Source organism: Panthera pardus, unplaced genomic scaffold (genome assembly GCF_024362965.1).
Source record: "Panthera pardus isolate Hobbes unplaced genomic scaffold, ASM2436296v1 HiC_scaffold_6, whole genome shotgun sequence".
In the NCBI taxonomy this organism is placed as follows: Eukaryota; Metazoa; Chordata; class Mammalia; order Carnivora; family Felidae; genus Panthera; species Panthera pardus.
The window spans coordinates 124,735,198-124,757,017 of record NW_026526991.1 but is presented as its reverse complement, the minus strand read 5'-3'; the positions used below and the strand labels follow the sequence as shown (position 1 = coordinate 124,757,017).

Below are 21,820 nucleotides of genomic sequence, written 5' to 3'. Positions count from 1 at the left end.
ACTGCGAATCTGACCCTCAAAGTCCTGAAGCTATTCCCCTATATTATACTTTGAAGCCTATATGTTTTACCATTTTCTTTTCTTTTTCTTTTTTTAATTTTTAAAAAATGTTTATTTTAGAGAGAGAGCAAGAGCACAAGCAGGGAAGGGGCAGAGAGAGAAGGGGACAGAAGGTCTGAAGCGGGCTCTGCGTTGATAGCAGCGAGCCTGATGTGGGGCTTGAACCCATGAACCATGAGATCATGACCTGAGCCGAAGTTGGACACTTAACCAACTGAGCCACCGAGGTGCCCCTGCCATTTTCTTTTAGATTCACAATCCATCTGAAGCTAATATTTGTATATGTTGTGCAGTAAGGAGTCCGTTTTTTACCTCCAAATAGCATCCAATGCACTGAGCACTATTTATTAGAAAGTCTGTCTTCCCGCATTTCTCTGCACTGCTGCTTCTGTTATAAATCACTCTGTATATATACATGGTCTATTTCAAGCCTTCTGTTTTGTCCACTGCCTACTTTTATATGCCTATGCCAATACCACACTGACTTAATTCTTGTAGTTTTACAATGGCTCTTCATATTTCCAAGAGTAAATCTTTATATCTTTTTCATCTAAATGCCTTGTCCTTTTTATTTCTATATGGATTTTAGAATCAGCTTCTCATTTTCCACAAAAACTTTGAATTTTGATTGAGGTTGCATTGAATGGTATCATTTTTTTTAGTCTCATTTTCCCTTTATTGCATATGGAGATTTTCCCCATATACAATTATATAGTCTATGAATAATGATATATATTTATTTTTTTTCCAATACTTGCAGTGTTTATTTCTTTCTCTAGCTTCATTACACTGGCTAGGACCTCTAGTACAGTGTTGCATAGAATTGATCAGTGTTTATTTCTTTCTCTTGCCTCATTACACTGGCTAGGACTTCTAGTACAGCGTTGCATAGAATTGATCATGGTGGCACTTTCGTCATCTTCCAGATCTCAGAGGAAAAACTCTTAACATATCACCACTAATATGATGCTTGCCATAAGTTTTTATGTAGATACCATAATCAGATGAAGGAAGTCTCCCAAAACCTGGCTGGGTTTACCTGGGCTCTCTCTTCTTGGAGGACCCTGAACTCCAATATCTATCCCCCTAATTCTTTGACGTAGGCACTCTCAGAGGCTCTGCTTAGCAGTAGGGTTGGAAGAAATTGCCCATCCCACCATTACCAGGAGCCTGCTATTATATTTTGGTGCGTATTTACCAAGCTCTCTCTTGAACTGAAAGCTCTTCCATTGATAAGAATCTTTATTACATCTTTACAAATCCTTCAACAGCCAATGGGATTGATTACCTGAAAAGCTGGAAATCAAGCTTCTAGTCTTTTAGTAAATGTCTTTGTAATTAATTTAATGTTGCTTCCAGACTATTAAAAGAATTTTAAACAAAGACAGTACAAAAGAAGTAATGCTTCTAAATGGTTTTCTGAAAACAGGTTCAAAAGAGTATTAATGGTTCTGCGGATATCTTACCTGATACCTTACCTGATCTGCCAGTTTCTCTGGTTCTGACTTCCTTGATTGTGGTGGATATTATTGAAAAACTCAGGATATATTCTCTTAGAAGGTGGCAAAAATGTAAGTATTCTTTTAAATGTAATATTTTTAAAAGTTTGACATACTGTTTACCTTTCTGTCACCCATTTGTTGACATGTTTATCATACCTTTTCTTACCTCTAACATTACAGTTAGAAGATTAGAAATGGAGATATCTAAATATAATTATTTTAAAAACTACTTTGATAGCTAAATAGTTATTCTTATTTGTATTTTGGTAGTACTGATAAATTAATAAACTTAGCAAATATTTAATAAGAAAAACCTTAATGTTTACTCTAGCAAGAAAATAATCTAAGTAAATTATTATAGATTTAGATTTTTAGAAACCTTAAAACCTTTCAGTTTAGATGAATAAATATAGTTTTGGATATCTTTGATATAAATTAATGTGACTACTGACGTTATGTCCTAGAGAATTATGTGTTTTTAATTGCACATTGTCAAAAAGCTAAAGATCACACTACCAAAACCAAGATATACCACATTCCTCCAAAGGGATCAGTCAAAACTAAATATAGGTTGGTCTTAAAAAAAAAAAGATACTTTGTTAATTGAGTATTTTGTTCAGTTGATCTTAAATTTCTTCAACTTTCACTTAATTTCATGTGATAATTTATAATATGTGTATGCTATCGTTATTGGATGACCAAGATTTTATACGTGAAGTGGGTAGGTTTTGTCGAATCACTTCCTGGTGGGGTGGATGGGTTAAAGCGAGTGAGTCACAGGGGAATTCTGGAGAGTAATAGAGATGATTCCTACCTCCAGGAAGGAAAAGACCAGAGAATCACTTATGGGTCATGAGCCACCACCCTTCCGGTCACTCTTACTCCTCAAATTGAAAAATAAAACTGAGCTGGAGGCCACCAGGAAATCTGAGATTCTGAGCTTCATATTTTGCACTTTGTCCTTAGGTGGGAGACGATGGTTGTTATGTTTAACATAATACAGGTGACAAGGTAGCTAAGGTGGCAGGCAGCTAGTGGCCATCTAATGAGGAAAAGGTACCCTCAAGTTACATCTGCCCTCCAGAGTCCAGGGTATTTATCTCAAACTGAGGAGATTTGGGAATTGCCACTTTCTCTGCTACTTCTCTAGATTCCTTCTGAATGCAAACCTATCTTGAAAATGGATTGTTTTTAAAAATTCTTCTGTGTTAATAACCTTCCATGTTAATGTGAACATTCTGTGTAAGTTCTTAGTGAACATTCTCTCTCTTTTTTTTTTTAACGTTTATTTATTTTTGAGACAGAGAGAGACAGCATGAACGGGGGAGGGTCAGAGAGAGAGAGAGAGGGAGACACAGATCTGAAACAGGCTCCAGGTTCTGAGCTGTCAGCACAGAGCCCGACGCGGGGCTTGAACTCATGAACCGCGAGATCGTGACCTGAGCCAAAGTCGGACACTTAACCGACTGAGCCACCCAGGCGCCCCATGAACATTCTCTTTTTAAAAAAATGTACATGTAAGGGCATCTGGGATCAGTGGGTTGATAGTCCGACTCTTGGTTTGGCTCAGGTAATGATCCCAGGGTGGTGGGATCGAGCACTGCATTGGGCTCCATGCTGAGTGTGAAGCCCACTTGGGATTCTCTCTCTCTCTCTCTCTCTCTCTCTCTCTCTCTCTCTCTCTCCCCCTCCCCTCTGCTTTTCTCCCCTGTTCTCGTTCTATCTCTGAAATAAAAAATTAAAATAAAAAATGTACATTACATTTTTTGGAACAAGTTATATTTTAAGTGATGAGTTTGGTTGTTAAAGGAGAATTTTCTCTGTATCCAGAAATGACAATGACACTGAGCATTGACACAAGAAAACCCCAAAGAAGTCAGTCTTGGAGATAAGACCTGAGAACATTTTATACAGTTGCTTTTTCTTATTTGAAGAGCCTCCTTCTTGAGCTCTTCACTGCCCAAACTTGAGCAGGCTAATGTCTGGTTGAATAGCTCTACCCTTTAATAAAGTCCCACTTTAAAAAACTAGCATTCACTCAAAACACCTTTGCAAATATTAATTATACATGCATTTAATTTTTGTGCAAGCTTTTGAACTCAAATAGTCCCCTTTACTCATTTTAAACATGCATACTAACAAAATGGATTATGTGAGCTTTGAATTTAGGGAGTGTTATCATTTATCCTCTGGAACTTAATACAGAAAGTCATAAACATGTAAATTGTAATACGTGAGTCTGAACATAAACCAGTAGGCTAAAAATCTGCTGTTGTTGCATGTGGTACTTTAGAATCCAAGAGGTTGGGTAGGGGTGGGTGGTGAATGAGCTTTAAAAACATTTGGCTCCCTTTAGAAAAGGTTGGGAAAGGTAATATATTGTGCTCGGTCCAGAGAGTTTGAAAGGCATACCCATCGGTCAACTTGTAACAGCCATGATCCTATAGTAGAGGAAACTAAGGTAATCTGCAGTGCTTGGATTTATGGACCCCCTTGTGCCATCCCATCCGCCTTAATTCCAAGCTACAGAAGCTTGATCTTTGTGTAGCTTTTCCTTTACTAAAATTTTAAATACAAGTTATTCTATATTTTTAAAAAAAAGTGCTCATGCTTAAAGCAGGCTTAACGGGATCAAGGAGTCCTTTCCACTAACTTTCTGTTACCAGTTGAAATATCTCAGTATCAAGTGATGATCATGTCAGAACATGTCCATGCATTATTTCACATAGCCTGGGCCTCACACGGGAATATTTTCTGGTACCTAGATCTCTGATGCATGGCAGTCTCGCAGATGTCATACCTAATAATGGCAAGTCCCAGTCTTGGGAACAAATAGTAAGAATACAGTATATCGCCTGAATGTCCCCAGCTCATATTAGTATGTGGGTATTTCTATTTGAATTTTGTTAGCTCAGTCCCAACCAATGAATGACTGGGCCCCCATCTTTCTTCCTCTTCCATATTGTTCCCTCTCCCAGAACTAAGGTGAGTCTCCTGTGGTCTCATTTATTGGTCCAGACTGCTGAATATTCCATCGCTCCTGCTTTTTTTCCATTCGTCATTCTTACACACAAACAACTTGGCCTGCTATTTTCCCACCACTCTTGCCTGACTCTGTGTTCTAAACACTTTTCATCCTGCTATGACTTGCCTCCCAGGGAATATCCTAGTTTCTCCTTACATCAGTCTTAACCTATATTGTCTGAACCCCAAATCATGGTCACTATTAGGTTCCCTTTGCCCCCACCCAGATTCCTTAACCTCCATAAAAACCCACGAATGCAAACAGACACACAAACAAGTCAATAGTTGGACGCAAAGTTTCAGTTCTACCTGTAGGGACTCACTTGAACAGCCTAAGCCTGCCTCAAGCACCATGTTATAAGTGGTAGAGTAGAGTATCATAGTTAAAGTACTATGGGGCTACACGTGAAGAAATATTTTATCTAAGGTGTCGGAGGTCAGAAAAATACTAAAGGGAATATCTGGGATTTGTAGGAGTTTAGGCAGATATGGTGAAGAAGGCTTTCTACACAGAAGGAAGATTGGGCCTTAAGAAACTCAGGACTGCATGTAATAAATGGGCAAAAATAACCAGTTGGATTTCACAGTCTGAATGGAAAAATCTATTGTTGAGGTGAAAGCTGCCTTCTTAAAACCAGCCACTGTTTGTTTCTCAAGTAGTAAACTTCGGAAACCTACAGAGCGGATTTGTAGGGGTCCGTGGGCAGAAAGGGGAAGCTTAACCAGAGTCACTGGTGCTCCAGTTCCTACCTGAACCACATCGGCACGGCATTGGTTTGTGTCAGATTTCATTTGTAAAAAAAGAAAAATGGTTCTTCTGCTAAATGTCTGAAAACCATTAATCTCAGACCTCATTTAGATTCATAAGCTGTAGCTCTCGGTACAGGGCAGTACGGTAACTCAGGTGGCCAATTCCCTACTTCTCCAGCCCATGGCTCCCTGAGAATCATGATGCTGCCCTACCCAGAGACCAAGTGCACCCTCATCCAAGTTCTTGTGAAGGCTGCTGTTTTGGGGATATGATACAATGCTACACAACACGCTAACGTACACCACATTACAGCAATGCAGGTAGAGCAAACCCAACCTGGTGGGGCACACACAGGTTTTGAGACATATGAAAAACCAGATCCATTTTTTAATATTCCAGTTTGAAATTGTTTTATTTCTAATGTTTTCTGTTTCCCCCAAATACATATTTATTTTAAAAGATTGTCCAATACTCATAAGCAAAAAAAGAAAATGGAAATCCACCAGGATTCTATAAACTACAGATTGATAGCTGATACCATCATCAGGGGCATGCTTGACTCAAGGAAACCTATTTTGTATCTTTTTTCCTTAAAAATATGTGGTGGTATCATCGTTTGTTATTAGTTGAATAGTATCCCATTATATTAATGAACCGTGACTCATTTAGCCATGAGTTTTTAACTAACCCTGTTGTTGGACAACTAGATTTTCTTTTTTCCTGGTTTTTAACAACTGTTCTATGACTCTTGTTCAGAAGTAAAAAGGGTTGCAGAAAAAAAAGGAGAAGGATGTGGTGAGAATGAGCAGGATGATGTGGTTTGAGTCGAGCAGTGGGGGTGAGCCGTATGTACGGGCGCACAGGCATGGCTGGTGCAGGTGGTCGGTGTCTGGGGGACCCGGTGCTGTGTATGTGAGTTACAAGCCACTCCGAGGTGACCGGCCAAGCAGAGGCCGGGGACAGAGAGAGTTAACTGTCACTGGATGACCACAGAGTGTCCTCGGAAGACCCTGAGCATCTGCACATGCCCAGACTCCTTGGCAACGACACTTGCCAGAAGAAACGGGACTATTGTGGGCTGGCTGCACATGCAGATGAATACAGGGGGGGGGTCCTTCATAGGGGATTTTACAAACGGGCGTAGCACGATGGTTTGGCTGCCTTGGGGGTATGTGCACAGAGACGACTTGCTAGAAGTGAGATCGACAGGGTATTTGGGCGGAAAACATCAGAGCGCTGCGCACGAGGTGGTTTCCACTGTCACATCAGTAAGAGGTGCCAGGTACGATGTTGGCAGCGTAAGGTTTTCAAATAAATCTGCTCGCAGTGGCCCCGGTCCAGTTCCTACTGTGTAGTGTTCTTAATACCCAGACACCTGGGCCAAGGGCCGCAGGACCTCAGCAGCCTAGATAATTACTTCTTTAGGTTAAATGCCTAGGTGTTGCCATTTCTGGCTCAAAGTATATTCAAGCTTTAAGGCTTTTGATATGTGTCCTTCAAGCAAACGACCCCCTCTAAAGAATGCCCTGCTTAGCATCTAAACAGCAGTGTAAGAAAACACCTGTTTCTCCTCAACCTTGTAACTTTGGATAATTTGTTCCTTTTCATCTTTGCCAGTTTTATAGGCAAAAAACGGTATCTTATTATTTTAATAATTTCCTTAAGATAGCAGTTGTGTTGAGCATTTTCTTGTGGATTTCTTGGCTGTTTGTATTTTTAAAACTCATATATTTATGTCCTTGATCTGTTTTTCTGTTGATACGTCTATTCTTTTTTGTTGTTGTTTTTACTCCTGGTTCATGAGTTCTGTAAATAGTAAGGCCATTAAATTTTGCCTGTCAGAAATGTAGCATATATTTCAGTTATTTGCCTTTTAATTTTTTGATATAGGAAATTTCTAATTTTGACATACTCCATTCTGTCACTATTTCCCAGATGGAGTCTGTCTATGGTGTTATGCTTTAAAAGTATTTTTCTCACTCCAAGGTGATATAAATATTTACTGAATATTTTCTCGAAACTTTTTTACATGTAAGTGTTTCATAAAGAAAAGAAGTTGGATTCTCTGTAGGATATAAACTCATTAATTTACACGCACCCAATCAATCAGAAATGATAATCAGTGTATTTCTTCCCTTGATCTGGCAAAGCTTTTAGACCCCTGCCTCTGTTGTATTTCTGTCCATTTCTTCTGGCATTTCCAACATAAAGAAAGGACTTAATAGAGCACTTTAAAAATGTCCATGCCAATCATAGCAACACCTGATAAACTGAATCAGGATGGGACTTGGGCGTACTTAGATTTTTAAAAACAAAACCTCATTGGATTCTTGGTGTGTAGCCCCAATTAGGAACATTGATTTTCACTTTGGCTGCCCATTCGAATCACCTAAGAGACTTGAAAATTTTTTAACTCCCAGACTGAACCCCAGATAATTAAAATCATAATTTTGGGGGGGGGGGGTTGGGCCAGACACATGTGGTTTTTAAAGCCCCCCAGGTGATTTAGACTTGTGACTATGATTTAATGTGTGGGCAGAAAGCAAGCAGGGGCTGTTTATACCTGTTAATGCCTGAAAGCCTTAACTAGGAACTGTGAACTAGGAAGCAAAGTTACCTGCAGAGAGCAGTGTGGAGGGACAGAGGGAGAGAATCTGTAACAGAATGGGTAAGGTTTGGAATAACTGCTCAAGGTGAAGGACAGGGGGATGGAAGGATGACAGAAGCTTAGGGTTCAGTGAAAAGGGGAAACCAGGAATTTGTCCTGGGACCACTCGAGATTATGAGTCGATCGTTCTTCCATTATGAGGATCATTTCTTCAATGATCCTGAGAAATCTGGGCATTGATGGTAGAAAAGATGGTAGGACTGACCCAGGTTTAGGAGTCTATAGAGCAGGAATGGAAGGAGGAAAAGGAAGGACCTATTACTTTCTTAGTTATTCCTTCTTACTGAGTTAACACAATTTCTTAAATGAATGACGGTGATGATTTTCATCCTTCTAAGCTATTTCCAGTGAATCATGGACCGCCTGTGAACATACTTGTACACGCGAGGTTAGTTTAAGGCCTGGCATCCGGAATTTTTAAAAGCTTCACAAATAGTTCTGATACCCACCCTGTCTCAGAGACCCTGGTTGTAGGAAGTATTGGGAAATGTGACATATAGCGAGTTCAAAGCTAAGAGCCCAGATCCAAATTCCTAAAGGAATCTGCTTTCCAGATTCCCTAAAAATGGAACTCAACACTTTAACCGAAAGGAATATAAGAGATGCCACAGACAATCAAGGTGGGGGGGGGGGGGGAAGGGGGAAGGATGCTGCTTTTCTCTGAATAAAATGAATGGCACTTTGAGTTCCCCTTTGTTTCTTTTTAAGAAAAAGCTTATTATACAATATGAGCCCCGCGTGTGAGCTGGGCTTCCATAATGTGTTTTGCAATGTGTTTAGAGAGTACGTATGAGGAACACTGTGTTTCGGGTCCATGCCAAGGAGGGGAACTATTTCCTTTCATACCCTCCGTTTGCTATTTAGAATAAGGAAGTTTCAGAAAAGTAAGTTAGTTCTAGGATTTTCCCCGCCTTCTTAAGAAACAAGTAGTTATTTACCAGACCGGCCTGAGAGAAGGGTAGAATTTCTGATTTATACCTTCTAATGAAGTACCAGCTGTCAGGATTAGGTCAGTGTGTATTGGGCCAGAGACTATATTGTAGCCATCCTCGTGCCAAAAGACATAGGACATCAAGTGCTGTCACATGGTGACCCTTTGATTAGGACAGCTTTACACGATTGTAACAATTTGGCATTTAATCGGTACTTTCTTCCTACACGGGGCAGGGGGGGCGGGGAGAGGAACAATTTTAGTATACAAAGTGAGATTCTTGAGAGTTGCAAGAGATTTTTCCCGAGTAAGTATTTTAGGGAGGCTGATAGAAATAAGGGGAACATGAAGAATTCAGCATGCATTACTGTGTCCTAGTACCAAGACCCGTTCCTCATATCATTATTAATCAGCAAATGTTATGGCCCAAGGTTGAAAGTAAAGGTACAGGTCACTGTTTTTCAAGTTCTAGATTTCCTTGTCTTGGAGTGAATAGAGTAAAATAGGTTGTTGAGCTGACGGTCTGCATAATGTGCAGAAATCTTGGTCGTTCTGTGTCTACATCATAGGGTCCTTTGTATGGAGCACCATTTTGCTGTGGGTCCGCTAGTTTAGAACCCCAAGCCCCCTTGTTTCTGGCCGGGGGTGGTGTTCTTAGCGTGTTTCCTGCAAACTCACAAACCCCATTCTTCTCGGAAGCACACATCGGCATTTTTGTCCTCTGACTGGTGACTCCTGCCCCTGCCGGTGCCTGGGAACCCTTTGAAATGTCTTGAATCAGGCTGCTGCTTGTGCTGTCTCCCACTGATGTGTGCCCCAGTCCCGCTGGGCGATGCAGGGGACACGTCGCACCGGCGGCTCCTGGGCCCAAAAGCCATGTGACGTCTTCTCTCACACCTGAGCTGCTCAGATGCCCTCCGAACATCCTCCAGAGCTCCTTAGCTGAATCAGTCGTGTGGGCTCGCTTGAAGTGCTCTCTCCAGGACCTGGGCCAGACAGCAGTCTTCATGGAAGACCTTGTGCAGAGCTCCGGAGTCCTTCTTCCTGTTGAACGGAGGGTGGTGTGTGCTTGGGGGCCTGGCTGTCATGTTTGGGCTTGCTCGCCTTGGTGCAGATTTCCCCAGCAGGATGCCCATTGCTCCCTTATGTCGCCAGACTCCAGAACAGGAATGTCTCCCGCCTTCTATACAGCAAATCTTTATGGAGGATCTGTTACATACATACCAGGTGCTCGGCCAGGTCCTAGGGGTACAGTGGGGAGTGAAAACAGCCTCTCTTTTCATGGAGCTGGCAGTTTAGTGGATAGAATAGCACATCAATAAACTTCACTAGCAAATGCACACAATTAAGGCAGAGGGAGTGCTCTGAAGGCCAGAAACAGGCTCATTCCCCTATGTGTTCATTTTTGTCACCCGGCTTGGGTTCGTGCTGGGATTCCAAGCTTTGGTCTGTACTCAGGTGCTTACTAGTAGAGGCATTTCAAACCATTTCAAAGCCTAGAATTATTTATATTTGGAAATAAGATAACTATATGCTTTTTAGCATTTTACTTTACGATTTATGTTTTATTGAAATATATTCAATATTTGTATAATATATAATTGTATATTGGTACATATTATATACTTATAATTGTCCATATAATTAATATACTGTAATGATTCATTGTTACATTATTATATATAATATATATGTCTTGTCCAGATGAGTCTTTGAACTAATAATGGAGGGGAGGATGGTCTTTAATCTATCCAGCCTTCCAGCTGCTTTAGACAAAAGAATTTTCTTAATACTTTACATTGCCTAAAAATCCAGAAATGATACATTTATTTGTTCCCATGCCAGGCAGGGAACTGGCAATGAATAGGGCTTTTGAATGTACTGGAAAACAGTACAATGCTTTTTCTAAAGAACAGTCCCTGGGCTCTTCCAGAATTGATGATGGTTTGAATATTTGTCTTGAATTTGTTATTATTATGAATTATTATTTGGTGAAGATTTGCATACCATTTGGAACACAGATAGGAGTAGGCTGGTCAGTGTTGACACAGCTGTCCCTCCAGTGGGGGTGGGGAAAAGCCCTGCTTTGTACCATTCGCCAATGTATCTGGTGTAAGTATTCCTTCCGCGACCAATTTCAAGCTACCAAGGTGACGTCACTGACCCCTGACCATGGAATTGGGAAGAGATGCATACGATTGGCTCGTTGGGTATTGCAAGCTGTCTCTGCCTGCCTAGGATATATCTGTGGGGTAGCATTTTGATTCATTGTGATCCGAACAGGCAAGTATGCAAATTAAACCTTTGACCTTGTTAAGGCTCTGTAGTGTGACACAGTTTCTCAAACTTTTTGGCAGCCCCTCCCCCCCCCATAAACGGGACAGTGGGTAACAGTGTAACTATAACCAAAGTTTAACAAACTGTGATCACTTTTACTATTTACTGTATTCTGATATTTTCTGTTCTATTCTAATTCATTTAATTCATTTCTGTTCTATTCTAATTCATTATTTAGTGATTGCTACATTAATTTATAATATGTTATATATATATATATATATATTATATATATATACATATTTTAACGTTTATTTATTTTTGAGAGAGAGAGACAGAGCACAAACAGGAGAGGGGCAGAAAGAGAAGCAGGCTCCAGACTCTGAGCTGTCAGCCCAGAGCCCGATGCGAGATTCAAACTCACAAACTGTGAGTTCATGACCTGAGCCAAAGTTGGACGCTTAACCGACTGAGCCATCCAGGCGCCGCTACATTTGGTATATGGAACACACACATGGCTGTTTCTATGTGTCAGGCGCTATTTTAAATGTTTTATGAATATTGACTTGTTCAGGCCTCATAACCACCCTGTGAGGTGGGTGCTGAGTTTCATCATTTATTACTTGGCCATGAAGTTGGTCACTTGTCTTCCAGACCTCAGATGTGCTGCTCAAAGGAAGCAAACTATACATAGTACAGTTGAGCTTAGTCCGTAGACTGTGTCAAAATAACGATGTATGTAAGTGCCCTGTTTGTATTTTAATTTATTACATTTTTTCCCTTTGTCTCCAAGACTATGACGAAAAGTACTTTGTGGTGCTTAATATGCTTTAAAATATTTGTAATGACTATTAATTCTCTTCTTTGCTAAATTTTTTTTCTCGAAATGTTATGTCTAAATCATTAGCATTTCACTTTCTCTAGAACACTTTTCTCTCAGGAAAAATAGATTTTGGGTGGGGCGTCTGGGTGGCTCAGTTGGTTAAGCACCTGACTGCAGCTCAGGTCATGATCTCACGGTTCATGGGTTCGAGCCCCACGTCGGGCTCTGTGCTGCCAGCTCAGAGCCTGGAGCCTGCTTTGGATTCTGTGTCTCCCTCTCTCTCTGCCCCTCCCTGCTCATGCTTTGTCTCTCTCTCACAAAAATAAACATTAAATTTTTTTTTTTTTAAATAGATTTTGGGGACTGTTAATCAAGATTAGTCTTATTTTTTTCTGAATAGTTGTTTAATTTGATTTTCTGGTTGCTGTGAGTGGAATAACAGTCTCATTTCACAACAGCTGCCTCAGTGGCCTTGAGATCCTCTTTGCTGATGTCTTCATGTCCTTTCTGGTTCCTCTGCCTTCCACTCTCCATCTCTTCAGCAGTTTTCCATTTAGCTTAGAAGGAAGTCTAAACCCCTTAGCATGGCCCATAAGGTGCCACACAGTCTGACTCTGCCACTGATAGTGTAGCTAAGAGATCAAGTTCTGATCTCCCTCCTTGCTAGCTGTGTGACCTTGGAAACAATTGCTAATCTCCCTGTGCCTCAGTTTGTTCATCTTTAAGGTGGGAATTTTTCTAAGGATTTAATGAATTAATGCATTAAAAGGGCTTAAAACAGTGCCTGGTAGGTAGAGAGCACTTACTAGGTTTCTAGAACTCTCCTCTTCTTCCCTCTCTGCCTCCCCAACTCCTCACCAGACTTTCCCTCTTTCAATGATTCTGGCTGAAAGATCTTTACACATGCTCTATCTACTATCTAGAAAGTTCCTTTTTCCATTCTTCACCTAATTCATTCCTACCTATCCTTCAGGTCTCTGCTTAACTGTCACTTCTCAGCTGAACCTTCCAGACCTCCAGTCTCATGCAGATCCATAGGATAGTCTCTCATCAAAGAACTGACCTTCCTTTTAAAGCCCTGCCACATTTTATTGATTTATTTTTATTTATTTTTTATTATTTTCATTTAAATCCAAGTTAGTTACCATATAGTTTAATAATGATTTCAGAAATAGAACTTAGTGAGTCGTCACTTACATGTAACACCCAGTGCTCATCCCAACAAGTGTCCTCCTTAATTCTCCTCGTCCATTTAGCCCATCTCTCCCCCATCCCCCACCTGCAACCCTCAGTTTGTTCTCTGGACTCAAGAGTCTCTTGTGGTTTGTCTCCCTCTCTGTTTTGATCTTATTTTTGCTTCCCTTCCCTTATGCTCATCTGTTTTGTTTCTTAAATCCCACATATGAGTGAAATCCTTTCCTTCTTTTTGAATGCCTAGTAATACTCCATCATATATACATACCACATCTTCTTTACCCATTTGTTAGTCGAGGGACATTTGGACTCTTTCCCTACTTTCCTGCCACATTTTATGCTTCTGTATTTATTGATGTGATTACAGGTAACAGCATGGTGAAGGTGGGACTCTCCCCACATTAGTTGCTACATCATTCTCTATGCCCATTTGAAGCTTGGTACAGGACTCTACATAATCTGTCTGCTCATAACAGACGATTGGGAGCCTGACTCGTGCATTATTAGTATCAGCCTCATTCCCGTCATGTTTTTAGGTGCCTTTCCTTATGATTCTCTCTTCTTTTATTTCTTTTCTATTCTCTGGATACATGCTCACTTTAGAAAATCCTTCCCTACTGATTTGTTATGTGGTTCTTAGGTTTTCCCTGTAAGCTATACAAACCTTTTGAGAAACAAGTTGGAAATAGAAAGACATCGGGGCGCCTGGGTGACTCCCTCGGTTAAGCTCAGGTGGTGATCTTGCAGTTCGTGGGTTCAAGCCCTGCATCGGGCTGTGTGCTGACAGCTCAGAGCCTGGAGCCCACTTTGGATTCTGTGTGTGTGTGTCTCTCTCTGCCCTCCCCATGCTCGTGCTGTGTCTCTCTTTCTCTCTCTCAAAAATAAATAAAAACAAACAAAAGAAATAGAAATACATCAGTGTAAAGAATCAGATAAAACAGATGTGCGCTAGCCACTTAAACATTTATCTGTGATCAAAATTACATTTTCTTAACTCTTTAGCTTGTGCAGTGAAGACAAAAAGTTCTTTTGGCAACTGGCATTAGATGTAGGGAATGACACAGAATGGATGCCACTTTCTCTTTTTACAGGGAAATGTCAGCCTCTAAGAAAGCGAGTCAATCTCTTTCTTCGTGCTTATATCTTTTATGGATTTTGCCAAAATATGTGTCGTTTTGCCCACAGTAGAATACTAACAACAACAAAAGAATTCTAGCTGTAAGCAGAAATTTTAAAAATAGTAATTTGGAGGGAAACTAATCACTGAGCCAAAAGGTATTGGGTACATGCAAGTTTACATTGCTCGGGGGCAAATCTGTTGTCCTACTCTTAGGACCATACAGTACCTTGGCTTCTTCAACACCACCTTCCTTTCTGGGAGGCCAGCAGAGCTCTCCAGTGGACAGTTGTAGTTCTTCTCACGTGGAAAGAGGACAACAGAGTCCCTGTACCCCTAACTATCACCTAGTCTCTGTTGAGGTTAGAGAGATAGGAAGCTCCCAGCCCAATTTCGCCAAATACACATGGACTGGGACCTTCGTATTTTATTAGAAATGAACTCTTGAGGCGCCTGGGTGGCTCAGTCACTTGAGCATCCGATTCTTGATTTCAGATTAGGTCATGATCTCACAGTTCATGGGTTCAAGCCCCATGTCGGGTTCTGTGCTGACGGTGCAGAGCCTGCTTGGGATTCTGTCTCCCTCTCTCTCTGCCCCACCTCCCCCCTCTCAGAATGAATAAAAAAAAATTTTTTTTTTTTAAAGGAACTCTAGCTAAGAATTCATTGTTCCTCCCACGGCTCTTATCCACAGATATTAAGATTCTTACTGTTTAAAAATGTTCATGTGTCGCGTCTAAGATTGCCACTTCCTGGCATTGATACGATGCTGAATTTACAGTCCTCCTCAAAAGCCTAAATTATACACTGCACTATTTATGTTGACAAAGGAATTTGAATTTCCATTCAGACAGTTTTATCTATTTCAAGGAGAGTTCTCCAGGACATGACATACTCTAAGAAACATAATTTCCATGTAAGTTTTTTCTTTTGTAAAATGAGAGGTATAATTGATGCCAGTGGGCATCTGAGTTTAAAAAAAAGATAATTTTAGGATTTTTTTTAACGTTTTTTATTTATTTTTGAGAGACAGAGAGAACGCATGAGCAGGGCAAAGGCAGAGAGAGAGGGAGACACAGATTCCAAAGCAGGCTCCAGGCTCTGAGCTGTCAGCACAGAGCCTGACATGGGGCTTGAACTCACAAATGGTGAGATCCTGACTTGAGCCGCAGTCAGCACTTAACCAACTGAGCTATCCAGATGCCCCAAATTTTAGCAATATTAAAATAATAGTAATTAGTATATAATTTTCTTTCTTACTTGACTATTATTTATTAAAGTGATATTCATGCTACTGTCATCTAAACTTGGTAAAGAAATTTCTAAAGGTGCCATCATTTATTTATAAGTGATTTATATCAGAAGTAAATGGGGGCGCCTGGGTGGCTCAATTGGTTCAGCCTCTGACTTCCGCTCAGGTCATGATCATACGGTTCGTGGCTTTGAGCCCTGTTTCAGGCTCCGTGCTGAGAGCTCAGAGCCTGGAGCCTGCTTCAGGTTCTGTCTCCCTCTCTCTCTGCCCCTCCTCCACTTGCACTCTGTCTCTCAAAAAATGAATAAATGTTAAAAAAAAAAAAAGTAAATAATATTTTATCAAGAATTTAGATTTTTTTTTAGTTTATCAATTTACTCAATTCACACTTAAAATTTTAAAGTAGTTAGTTATATACAAAGAAAACCGAGGTTTGTCCTTTAAACAACTCCTATTTAAAGTTATCAAATATTTTATTAGTCATTAATCATAATAAGTTATCTCTTTTAAAATGTTTTCACCTCAATATGGTTCAACAAATTTTTATTGACTTCATGTCTTTAACCTTTAGAGCTATACAGTCTAATGACTCCTTTAAATTTTGTCTTATCAAGTAATATGACAGCTCAGCATGTTGGCAATCTTTCCTTAAGACCAGATAAATTCTTAGTAAAAAAGAAAGAAAAAATGGTGCTTAACTAGATAAATGTTTGAAAAACAATATGCTACACGTTTCATGTCTAAAAACCATCATGAATACTGGTAGTAGGTCTTGAGATTTGAGGATCCCTTCATAATTCCCCAACCTCAACACCCATGTGCGCACAGAAAGGCACATGCGTGAATGTGCACACGTGCGCACAAACACACGCGCAATGTGATATTCATGAGAAAATATCCTACTTATTCAAATGAGCGTTGCGTTGATCAGGCATAGCCTTGTGTCTGCAAACGAACTGCTTTAGTCTAGCCAATTGCCCTGACTGTTTCAAAAACTTTGGGGAAAGAGAAACTTAAAAAAATATGGGATTCAGGGGTGCCTGGGTGGCTCAGTCTGTTAAGTGTCTGACTTCGGCTCAGGTCATGATCTCACAGGTCTTCAGTTCGAGCCCTGCGTTGGGCTCTGTGCTGACAGGTCAGAGCGTGGAGCCTGCTTCCGATTCTGTGTCTGCCTCTCTCTCTGCCCCTCCCCTGCTCACGCTCTGTCTCTCTCTCTCAAAAATAAACATAAGAAAATTAAAAAACAAACCAACCGGGGTTCAAAGTGGCACCCTTCACTAGCACATTGGTTAAACATTCCCTCTTAGCACCAAACTCCAAGGCCAGACATCTGAGTTGTAGTGATCCCTGTGGACTTCTTATAAAAAAATGACAATGTTGGACCATTGGACTTTGATTTTATGATATTTGCATGTTTTATAATTAGCACATGATGTTTTGCCTCTAGGCAGGTGATAGCAGCCATAAAGTTGAGAGGTTGTCACTTGGGGTCAAACAAATCTGGGTGTGAATTCCAGCCCTGCTCATTACTGTGTATTTGAATTCCGTTGTCATTTAACCTCTTGTATATTTTCTATATTTATACAATGGGATAGTAATGTCTATTTCTCAATTTTTTTCTGAGGATTAAGTGAGATTATATGTGAAAGTGCTTAGCTCAGTAACCAAAAATGGCTGGTACTGTGAAATGATAAAACTGACTTGGGATCCATATCTAGAAAAATACAAAAACATAACCTTTTTTTGTCATTATGGTACCTATTGTGATCTGAAGTTATATGTGTAAAACAGACCTCAGAAAAAGAAGGCTTACAATTTTATCTTATTTTAAATTTAACTAAAAAACTGAAATTTAAAAATTTACATAAAGTTGAAATACAATTTTCATTTACATAAAATTAAAAAAAATTTTAAATGGCCATGAATCAATTAATTTCTTGCAGGTAATGAAGTTACATATAGTCATACAACCACTTTGCACCAAGTAAAAACCGTGATGGACCAAGTGAAGCAAAAGGAAGAAAATACTTCGTCTCCGCAGCCAGCCAGGAGGACCGAGGCATCACAGCCATGGGGACAAAGCACACAGAGCCCCGCTCCAGCGCTGGGAGAACCCCAGGAGCCCTCCTTCCACTCGGGAATCCTGGGAACCATGTCCCATCAGGACTATCGTGCCCAGATCATCCTGTGGAGCTTTCTGCTGTGGTCTGACACCATAGAAATGGTGCGCGTGGCTGGCCACCCTGCTGTGTATAAGTCAGGCTGGCTGTACCCAGTCTACATATTCAGTTTTATTTCTCTCCTTCGGATGATATTAACTCCTCAGAACCCTCTTCAGAATTCCCTGGGCGTCTTTCTCCAAGACTTACCCTTTATTTTTATTAGACTTAGTTTAATCATTGCCCTGGGAACTATCACACCCGTATTGGGCCTTTGTAAAAACATACTAGTGACTCTCTCTCATGTTTACTTCAATTACTTATCCAAATTCAGAGCTTTCTCTACCTTTGAAATGTCTTCATTTTAAAAAGAAAATGTCATAGGGCCACCTGGGTGGCTCAGTCGGTTAAGCATCTGACTTCGGCTCAGGTCATGATCTCATAGCTCATGGGTTTGAGCCCCGCGTTGGGCTCTGTGATGACAGCTCAGAGGTATAAATTTTTGTCCTATGGAAAGAAATGAGGAATACATTGTAGAGAATAAACTGTTTTTAATAAGGGTAGCTTATCGCTTTTTGAAAAGTATATTCAACTGATGTTAAATTTAAGCAACGTTTTATTCTTATAAGTTAACTCACCTGGATCTCTAGAAAATGTTAGTAATTTTAGTTAGTTAGTTATGTATACTGCACTTTTTCTAAAAACACTCTTCATTAAAGCCTTAAAAAAATTAGAACGTTTCCCCACTAAGTCCAAGAATGATATTTTTATCATTTATATAAATTAAAGAGCATTGCAAGAATGAATTAGATAGAACTATTTTTTTTAGAAAATATACCTGATGTTATTGAGTAAGTTTTAGATTATACTTGAAAAAATTTGAACGGTAGAGGCACCTGGATGACTTTAGTTGGTTAAGCGTCCAGCTCTTGGTTTCGGCTCAGGTCATGATCTCACAGTTCACGATCTCCAGTCCTGTATTGGGTTCTATGTTGCCGGTGCAGAGCCTGCTTGGGATTTTCTCTCTCTCTCTCTCTCTCTCTCTCTCTCTCTCTCTCTCTCTCTCTCCCTCCCTCCCTCCTTCTCTCCCCCTCCCCTGCTCGCCCTCCCTGTCTCTCTCAAAATAAATAAATAGGCATTTTTAAAGAGATATAAAACATTAAATATTAAAAAATGTTTTTGAGCTGTAGTTTTAAGGTCTCCTTCAAACATGGAACTATGTTCTTTAATCCGCTGTGGCAAGCGACTTTTATGTAATTGACTGATTTCAGCATAAACAGCAATTCAGTTTAACAGATGTTTGGTTCAGTTTTAAGGCATAGCCCTTTGCTCATACTGAAGTACTAATATACATATTGTTAAATGTAATGAAGTCTAGGTACATCAGTAACACCTAAAGTTTTATCATAGAAAGAGGCCATAAATTGAAGGTGTGGATTTCAAAGAATATTTTATTTGTGGAATTTCATACCATCATAAAAATAGTCACAAGCCCTGTTTAAAAATTTTGTAATGTTTATTTATTTTGGAGAGAGAGACACAGCATGAATGGGGGAGGGGCAGAGAGAGAGAGAGAGAGAGAGAGACAGAGACAAGAATCTGAAGTAGGCCCTAGGCTCTGAGCCATCAGCACGGAGCATAATGTGGGGCTGGAATCACAAAGGGCGAGATCATGACCTGAGCTGAAGTCCCACACTTAACCAACTGAGCCACCCAGGTGCCCCACAACCCTGTTCAAAATTAGAAGTTCAGGTTATGAGCACAACAGCAAATGCATCTGTGCTGTATGTGATAATATATACTGAATGCCTTGATGTGAAGTAATTAGACGCATAATTATATCATTTGTCTTCACGACTTGGTGACACTTGTGGATATTCAGCTGCCAGAACGATTTGAGAGGCTTATGTGTGCAGAGTAATGTGTCAAACTAGCCAGTCTCTTCAATGATCTGTGGCAACAGATACGGTAAGAATGGATAACAGAACTTGCATGCTAGCCCTTGTCTCCGTCAAAGTCCCCAATCTCGCAGATCCCCTAGGCTTTATGGGTTTTCCTCCCACTATAAGAGGTCTGTTTACGCTTCTTTAAAAGCTTAGCTTCTGGCTTTATGGCTTTGGGTAAGTTCTTTGACCACTGTAAACCCTAGTTTCCACATCTAAAACAAGAGCATAATAATCTTACCTTAATAGGTTAGAATTGTACTTTAATAGGTTGACGAGGATTACATGAGATAGGAAATGCTGTCATCATATTGTCTGGCAAACAATAATAACTTGATAAACTAAGTATTTCAAATGTGCCACATTAACCATTTTATTTATGAAAAATAATATGTAAAATCTCAAGGTCACCTTAGTTTATAATTTTTCACCAAGTAGCATGAGGTCCAAAAATGAACAATCTACTGAATATACGGATTAAAGTTGACATGAGTATTCACTCGTCCGGCATTTGATTGTCCCTCCTGAGTTCTTATAGTGCTAATTATAGTGCTCTATTAAGACTTTATTTGAGGGTTTACTTTTCTGAGTTCCCCATTAATGCTTAAATTCCTTAAAGGAAGTCCTGATGGTGTCTTGTGGGTTTCCCTCTTCATCTGTCAATCCAACAGGCACTTATGATACTTAGAACTCTAAAAAATTGAGAATTCAAATAATCTCTTTCAAATTATGCCATGATAATCTTTTTTAATTAAGAAAAATGTGTAGGTGAAGTAGTTGATTCGTAATTTTCTTAAATATGAAAACATTTGACATACATTTATATTTATCTTTATATTGGAATTTATAGAGTGACCAGTGGTCAGACAAACTCTAAAGTATTACTTACTGTAATTTAGAATGTGTTATGTGTTTAATAGTTGAATATGGATATACCTGGCCTACTGGGAGGTCACAACGCTTTATACAAACAGTAAAGAGATGTACATGTAGAGGAAAATTATTGAGTAACAATTTAATATTTTATTTCAAGAGTATACACATGTTTATAAAGTTCAAGTCTATGATAGTCTTTCACTTCAATGCCTTTCAGAAGTTTTAATTAAAAAATTTTTAAATTGAAGAATGGTTGGCATACAATATTAGTTCTAGGTATATAACGTAGTAATTTGATATTTTATATACATTAAAAAATGATCGCTGTAATGAGTCTAGTTACCATTTGTCACCGTGAATAGTTAGTACAATATTATTGACTATATTCTCTATGCTATACTTTATATCCCCATGACTTATTTATTTTATAACAGGAAGTTTGTACTTCTTAATCCCTTCCACCTGTTTCATTCATTTTCCTACCCCTTCCCCTCTGCCAACCACCAGTTTGTTTTCTGTGTCTAAGAGTCTGTTTCTGTTTTGTTGTGTTTGTTCATTTGCCTTATGGATTTTGCATGTAAGTGAAATCATATGGTATTTGTCCTTCTGTGTCTGATTTATTTCACTTAGCATCATACCATCAAGATCCACCCTTGTTGTTGCGAATGGCAAGATTTCATCCTTTTTATGGCCGAGTAATATTTCATTGTATACATATTACTTTCTTAAATATATGACTTTTTAAAAATTTATTCATGTATTGATGGACACTTAGACGGCTTCTATACCTTGGCTATTGTAAACAGGGCTGCAGTGAACACAGGGTGTATATATCTGTTTGAATCAGCGTTTTCATTTTCTTCTGATAAATACCAGGATGGAATTGCTGGATTGTATGGTAGTTCTATTTTTAATTTTTTCAGGAAGCTCCATACTCTTCTCCATAATGGCTGCACAATATACATTCCCACCAACAGACAGGTAGGCTCCTATTTTTCCACATTCTTACCAACACTTGTTATTTCTTGTCCTTTTGCTACTAACCATTCTGATTGGTGCGAGGTAATATCTTACTACAGTTTTGATCTGCCTTTCCCTGGTTATGTTCCCTAGTGACGTTGAGCGTCTCTTTATGGGTTGGCTTTTCACCTGTAGGCCATCTGTATGTCTTATGTCTTCTTTGGAAAATGCCTCTTCACCTCCCTCCTCTGCTCATTTTTTAATTGTTTATTTTTTTGATGTT

General features: G+C 39.6%; 1 protein-coding gene across 1 annotated transcript in view; it reads left to right on the top strand.

Annotated features, from left to right (window-relative positions):
* TMEM236 (transmembrane protein 236) overlaps window positions 1-21,329 on the top strand; it is a 35,565-nt gene extending 14,236 nt beyond the window's left edge. Inside the window, exons 3-4 of the mRNA XM_019460650.2 lie at window positions 1,490-1,631; window positions 17,543-21,329. Of these exons, the coding sequence (XP_019316195.1) occupies window positions 1,490-1,631; window positions 17,543-18,126 (726 nt within the window). The 3' untranslated portion in view covers window positions 18,127-21,329. The remainder of the gene's footprint in view (window positions 1-1,489; window positions 1,632-17,542) is intronic.
* Window positions 21,330-21,820: the final 491 nt, after the last annotated feature.